Source organism: Gossypium hirsutum, chromosome A06 (genome assembly GCF_007990345.1).
Source record: "Gossypium hirsutum isolate 1008001.06 chromosome A06, Gossypium_hirsutum_v2.1, whole genome shotgun sequence".
Lineage (NCBI taxonomy): Eukaryota > Viridiplantae > Streptophyta > Magnoliopsida > Malvales > Malvaceae > Gossypium > Gossypium hirsutum.
In genome coordinates this window covers 51,430,619-51,438,135 of record NC_053429.1, presented here as the reverse complement: position 1 = coordinate 51,438,135, position 7,517 = coordinate 51,430,619, and the positions used below count along the sequence as shown (strand labels likewise).

At 33.4% G+C, this 7,517-nt stretch overlaps 1 protein-coding gene across 4 annotated transcripts; it reads right to left on the bottom strand.

Annotated features, from left to right (window-relative positions):
- Positions 1-320: 320 nt before the first annotated feature.
- Positions 321-4,721, bottom strand: LOC107961702 (uncharacterized). Of its 4 annotated transcripts, none has more exons than XM_016897776.2 (8): positions 4,359-4,658; positions 3,693-3,803; positions 3,529-3,609; positions 2,164-2,220; positions 1,221-1,353; positions 1,006-1,051; positions 719-814; positions 321-636 (listed from the first exon to the last, which is right to left on the bottom strand). In XM_016897776.2, exons 2-6 carry the CDS (start codon positions 3,711-3,713, stop codon positions 1,044-1,046), a joined length of 300 nt encoding a protein of 99 aa, XP_016753265.1. In that variant the 5' UTR covers positions 3,714-3,803; positions 4,359-4,658; the 3' UTR covers positions 321-636; positions 719-814; positions 1,006-1,043. The 4 variants fall into 4 exon arrangements, with proteins under 4 accessions (XP_016753265.1, XP_040971258.1, XP_040971257.1 ...); XM_041115324.1 differs by having other exon boundaries at positions 3,693-3,806; positions 4,359-4,593; XM_041115323.1 differs by lacking the exon at positions 1,006-1,051 and having other exon boundaries at positions 3,693-3,806; positions 4,359-4,721.
- Positions 4,722-7,517: the final 2,796 nt, after the last annotated feature.

Here is a 7,517-nt window from a genome sequence, read left to right as displayed (position 1 = left end):
TTTTAACGGCGCTTTCCCCACAAACGCCGCTAAAGGTCATGTTTTTAGCGACGCTTTCCTTAAAAACGCCACTAAAAGTCACCACTATCTCACTTCTTTGCATTTATCGTTCTTACATGTTTCACATTTGATGTTCCTTATAATTTGTAGTTCTAGTGATTTTTCTTCATCGTTTACTTTTTTGTTCCTATAGTAATATCAACTATAACGCTTCGTATGAAATTAGTTTCTTATAAGTAATGTGTTTAAATTCAATTTATTACAACAATTTAAATAAAATTCAGTTAATAAATTTTCTACTTGTAAAAAATAGCAAATAGTAAATACAACTTTCTTCGTTTCACTGAAAAATGATGTTCAAATTTTGTTACACTGAACTGCAAATGCAAATCTTATATATCACCAGGATCTTAAGGATTTTTCAATAATTAATCAACAGCGAAAATAAGCATTCTACTCTAAACAGGTTCATCGTTGCTACGATGGAGATTTGATACCTCATTTCGGTTTCCCGCATCAAAGGTAATTTACACCCTTTCAACCAACTTTACTCATGGACTCAGCTATCATATTTCCTATTTCATTGTTGCTCCCAGGACTAACAGTAGCAACATCAGCAAGTTCACTGTCTTCAACCTAAACCCCACAGCACACTAATTATATTCCCTTCAAATAGTAAAATAAAGAAAACATGAAAGTAGGTGAGCATTAAGATTACCTCTTTTGAAATAGCCTTAAGCTCAGATATTAAAGCCCTTGTAGTCTTCTCAATGCCCCTAGTGGTTAAGACAAGATTTGCATTGGCTGCCACCACCTGAATTACAACAGCTCTTAGCAATTAAACACAAATAGCATGGAAATGTCTAACTTTAAAGTTCTCTCATGTACCCCAAACATAAGAAATAGTTAAGAAATAGCATGGGAATGTTTAACTTTAAAGTTCTCTCATGTACCCCAAACACAATTAAAATAAGCATGTTACTTTAGTGCAACGCATCATTGTACCTCAAAAAAACAGTATAACCACGCACTTTAAGCTATTGTCAATCACCTTCCAGCAGAAATATAAGTCAATTCAACATAAAGCATTAAATAGAAAAACAAAAAAGTTATTTTTTTAAAAAAAAGAATAAAGAAAAGAAAAGAGTAGCTTTGATAGGAGAAGGTATTAGTAACCATGTCTACATAGTCGTAGGATAAAAATAGTAACTTCATCTTACCTGTGCTGAAACAGGAATTAATGCCTCTAGCCAAATATCGAGTACCAGGATGCAGCCCACTTCGATGAGCTATGAGAGCAACAATACCTTCTACCTGACCTGAACTTCCAAAACTTCGACTTTCTGCAAACCCCTATACAATAATATCAAGTAAGAAAGAAGTATTAAAATATTAACCAAATCTAGACATTATATTATCATGTTGTTACCAATATTATTAAAGTAGGTTAGACATAGAAAATTGCTTTAATAGGATTACAAGATATTATGATATAGTTGTAGGCTTACTTTTAGGAGACAAAGATGGGAAGACAAAATAGATTAATCATGCTATTTTAGATGCTTAGACACAATTAAAGGAACACCCCAAGTTCCCAACCCCAACCAAAAAAAAAAAAAAACACTACTCAAAACATTTTTCTGATAGTGAATTTTATGTGCAAAATTTATTTCAAAATGAACAAGTAACAGCAATAAGAGAAGAAAAAGTGAACAGTATTCAAAGATGACAATAAAATAAGAAATTCCAGTCATTCAATGTGTTACTGCTTCAGGAAATAGCAAGTTTAACTACATTAATTTATTTAATTCTAAAGTTAATTAGGCGGAATTTCTGAGAGATTTGATCTGAAGCTCTGATTCATATTTGAAGTCATGTATTTTCATGCTCTATCATTAATTAATCCAGTTTATAAATTGATAAAATCCACAATATTCACTTTCCTTGATGGGGAAACTCAATAACCTGCTAAAACAAAATTAAATAAAATGTGCCTTTTGGGGTTTGAATATTAATATTTGCAACCCCTTCCCTTAGATGCGACCTCCTTTGTACCAAAAAAAAAAAGATTAACCCATCCTCATTGATGATCAAGACACCAAAACCAAAAGATTTGAATAGAAGTGCACAATATGGTAATGCAAAATAGTAAATGTTAAATACCAAGCAGCGATGTGAATCCAGATTCTTAGCATCCAACCTTAGCAGTAGCTTTACAGCCTTCAGGAGAAAGAAAACAAAAATAAAAAAAACATATTAATATGAGATCATGAACTAATAGAAGTACAACTGAGCAAAACCATTGTTCTTCAACTCATATATTACACAAACTGTTTAATCTCAATACAATAGAGCGAAACCATTATTCTACAACTAATCATAACAAATGAACACACATGCAAATTACTGAATTAGTTAATATTCAAGTTAAAAAGATGAATTTAAAATTCGCATACCTTGGTAATATTCAAATTAAAAAGATGAATTTAAAATTCGCATACCTTGGTATTTCTAACTAACCATTAAATAGGGATACTGATCAGGCAGTCATACTTACATGAGTTTTATAACACAATAGATAGTAAATTTGATCAAAAATAAATACTAACAGCAGAAATGATTATATATTTAAATATTTCTTTTTTCAAAAATGAGAATTATTTGTTATTTTTATTGTCATTTTCTGTTTCATATATATCAAAACTAAACTATCCTAAAAACATTGACAGTGGTAATCAAGCACGGATTCAATCCATTGGGATTTCACCTATTGATGGTTTCTTAAGTACAGTTAGAGTTTAATTCGGATTCACGTAGGCATATGCATGTGAAAATGTTGGTAAATTGAGTAAAGAATCCCTCATTTGACGGCAAAAAACTTCCTAACAAAGGACTGATTTTAAATGAACAAGGCAGAAGGGTTTAAATCTAGAAGAGAGACCCTGAAGATAACTATAGATTTGACTAAAAATACCAGTAAATCCAATAAGCGCTAATTATAAATCCAATAACAGGGTCTGATGAACAAATTATAACACAAAACTAACAACAAAAAAACACAAAATAGACAAACAATCACGCAGCAAAACTAGAGCAAATACAAGAATGTAAAAAGAAGAAGAAGATGATAAATTGCAGCAAAGCTAAAAACAAGTAGCAAAGTCAAACTACGTAGGCGATCCTTTCGTTAAGTTTTTCCTTCTCATAATCCTGTTTTGCAGCCTACATTAAAGTAATAATATAACTAATTGCATACTCAATGTCTGCCACGAATATTCATTGGTAATTCATTACTAGGTAAGTGAAACATAATTTATTCTGAATCCAGAAATATTCATTGGTAATATCACTTAAATCTGTAATCAAACCAAATATATTTCTAAACCAACTAAAAAGGACTATAGAAGGACCAATACAGGGAGAAAAACCACACCAAATAACAAATAACATTAAAAAAATTTCACATGATTGGACCAAAAAATAACAATGAGGTAATATCTATATTAACAATACAAATAACATTTGCACCTGTTCCTTTTCAGCAAGAAGAACGTCTGTAGTAGCATGAGGGGATTCCAAAAATTCTAATAATTTGGCAGTGACTTCCTCCTTCAAAATAGAAATGACTTATACCCAAAGAAGCAAGAAATATTATTGCATAAAATGGTACATTTTATACATTTCTTACGTACCTTTCTTACACTGGTCCTCATAAATGGAATATTCAACAAATCACATAAATCAACCAATTTTTCTTTAACACATTTGTCAATTTTTTCTCTTACTCTCGCTTTTTGTTTTTCCTGCTGAAAAGATATACAATGGTCATTAAGAAATTTCCACTTGATGAAAAACAGCTTATACACAATAAGGCATGGGCAATGTATCTTCAATAAAGCCTACTTCATGGAAATGCAACAAGAGAACCGTGCAGGCAGACAACAGGGGAAAAGGGGGAGGCGGTCGCAGGTGCAGGTTTTGGAGTGGACCTAGAACATGCTGATTTTGCTGCAATGTTGGAGAGCATCGACTGACACTTCTCCTACTGCTGTTTAAATCTACCTAACTTCTCTTGTAATGCCATCAATCAAGACCTTCTTAACCTTCACAACTCTCAAATCCCAGAGACAAAAAAGAAAGAAAAATCTAGCAAATCGCTTAGTCTTTCCAAACCTATATTGAATTCGGATCAAAATCTAGCAACCCAATCTCTGATTCCATAATATAAGTAACAGGTGCGTCCATAAACGAACCTGACTTTGACAATCAAACTCAAGATTGACAGTTTTCAATGGAATTTGGTTCATTAAAAAGCTATTATTCAACGAATTGAAGATAGCAAAAAGGAAGAAAATAACCTTGGTAGTTGGTAAGGGACTTCAACGAGCTTTCGGCTTCAATTTCCGTTCAGATTACTGTCCTTTTGATAAAAGGTTGAGGAGAGAATGACAGTCATCTTAAATAATAAGCGAAAACGCAGAGACATAACTGCCTTATTTGGGGGATTTAGGGCGTACGACGGAGATGAGAAAAAGAGGGAGTAACGAGCGGGTAACAAAAAATTGGGGATTTTGATTTCTTCTGTTTGCAACTTTTCTACTAAAACCGCAATTATAGCTCAATTTTTTGTTTAATTTTAATTTTGTTTTATTTTAACATGTTGTAAAATAATAAAGAAAGAATAAATTAAAATGTGATAGAAGAAAGAGTGTAGAGAGAATATAGAAGAGAGAGTGTATCTTCTTTTTATATATATTTTTCATGAGTACATGAGCCCCATATATATAGGGGTTAAAAGTAACTCTCTAATTATTATAGGGCATGTAAAGGGTCATGACCTTTTATCTCCCATATTAATGGGGTATAGGAAAAGTCTCATAACTTATGGGATATAGGAAGAGTTTTATAACTTATGGGGTTGATAATGACATCCACATAAATATTTTATAACACTCCCCTTTAGATGTTCATTATATAATTATGCCTCGTTAAAACCTTACTAAGAAAAACCCAGTAGGACAAAAACTTAGTGAAGGAAAAAAAGTACATAATTATACGCTTGATATGCTGCCTCATTAAAAAAACCTTACCTGGAAAACCTAGTGGGATAAAACCATGGTTAAGGGAAAAAGAGTACAGCGTGTATTAACTCCCCCTAATGGCTACATCACTTGAGATCTCGAAGGTGACGCATTTCAATGTAGTAAACAAGATTCTGAAACACTGATGTAGGAAGCGCCTTAGTGAATAAATCTGCTAAATTCTCACTTGAACTGATCTGCTTAACTTTTATCTCCTTAATCTTCTAGAGGTCATGAGTGAAGAAGAATTTTGGTACAATGTGTTTTGTTCTGTCACCTTTGATGTATCCACTATCGAGCTGATCAATGCATGCTGTGTTGTTTCAAACAAGACAGTTGTAGCTTCCTTTCCAGATAATAAACCATAATTATTCCTTATATGCTAGATCATAGATCTTAGCCATACACATTCATGACTTGCTTCATGGATTGCTAAGATTTCTACATGATTAGACGAGGTTGTTGCAGTTGTTTGCTTCATTGAGCACCAAGAGATTGCAGTACCTCCATATGTAAAAACATATCCAGTTTGTGATTTTCCATTACGAGGGTCTGACATAAATCCTGTATCTGTAAAACCAATCAACTCTGTCTTTGATTTATTAGGGAAAAATAGACCCATATTCTTTGTACCTTGGAGATAACGAAATATCTGTTTTACTCTAGTCCAATGTCTCCGAGTTGGGCATGAGCTAAATCTTGCTAGAAAATTTACAGAAAAAGATATATTAGGTCAGGTATGGCTAGCAAGATGCATTAATGCCCCAATTGCACTGAGGTATGACACTTCAGGACCAAGAAAATCTTCACTATCTTTCTGAGGACGGAAAGGGTCTTTACTTGGATCAAGTGATCTTACAACCATCGGGATAGTTATTGGATGTGCCTTATCCATATAAAATCTCTTTAGCACCTTTTCAATATACGTTGATTGATGCACAAGGATTCCTTCTTTTAGGTGCTCAATTTGTAACCCCAAACAAAATTTCGTTCTTCCAAGGTCTTTCATTTCAAATTCTTTCTTCAAGCACTCAACAGTCTTTTAGATCTCTTCAGGAGTTCCAATGATATTCAAATCATCAACATATACTGCAATAATTACATATCCAGATCCAAACTTCTTAATGAAAATGCATGGGAAAATTGGATCATTCTTGTATCCTTCTTTCAACAAATACTCGCTTAGGCGATTATACCACATGCGTCCGGATTGTTTCAATCCATAAAGGGATTTGTGCAATTTGATCGAATAATGTTCTCTAGAACCTGAACTCACTACTTCAGGCAGTTTAAATCCTTCAGGGAGTTTCATATAAATGTTAGTATCCAGTGGGCCATACAAACAAGATGTTACTACATCCATTAGGCGTAAATCAAGCCCTTCTCTTATAGCCAGACTTATCAAAAATCTAAATGTAGTTGCATCCACCACAGGAGAATATGTCTCCTCATAATCAATTCCAGGTCTTTGTAAGAATCCTTGTGCAACTAAACGTGCTTTATACCTCACAATTTCACTCTTTTCATTTCTTTTACGCACAAAAACCCATTTATATCCCACTGGTTTCACACCTGTAGGTATACGGACTACAGGTCCAAACACTTCTCTTTTCGCTTGCGATTTCAATTCATTTTCAATTGCTTCTTTCCATTTTGGTCAATCATCTCTTTGTTTACATTCCCCAATCGATTTTGGTTCATAATCCTCTTTATTATTTATAACATCTAGTGCTACATTGCATGCAAAAATATCATCGACGTCGATTTGATTTCGGTTCCATTTTATACCTGACATGACATAATCAATAGAGATCTCTTCATTGTTAGGTACTTGATTTTCTTCTGAAACTATTCTTCCAGTCATGTCTATAGTCTCTTCAGGAGATCCCGGTATAATCATTTTTTCTTTGATTTCGCCATCATTAATCTTTGTTCCTTTCTTTTTTCGAGGATTCTTATCTTTGGAACCAATTGGTATACTACGCTTCAGGCGTGTATTAGACTCAGTAGCAACTAGATTTTTCCTTCTGGGACATCAAGTTTTATTGGAGCATTCACAGCTGGTATATGTGACTTAGTCACTTTCTTTGGGTCAGAAAATGCGTCTGGCAATTCATTAGTTAAACTTTGTAAATGAATAATCTTTTGAACTTCTAAATCACATTGCTTAGTTCGAGGATCAAGATGAGCTAATGACAACTCTTTCCAACTAATTTTCTTATCCAGCTGTTTGATTTCTCCCCCTAATGTTGGAAAAATTGACTCGTCAAAATGACAATCTACAAAACGAGCCGTAAATAGATTCCCTGTAGATGGTTCTAGATATTTAATTATGGATAGGGATTCAAATCCAACATATATACCCAACCTTCTTTGAGGTCCCATCTTAGTTCTATGTGGTGGAGCAATTGGAACATATACGGCACATCCAAATGT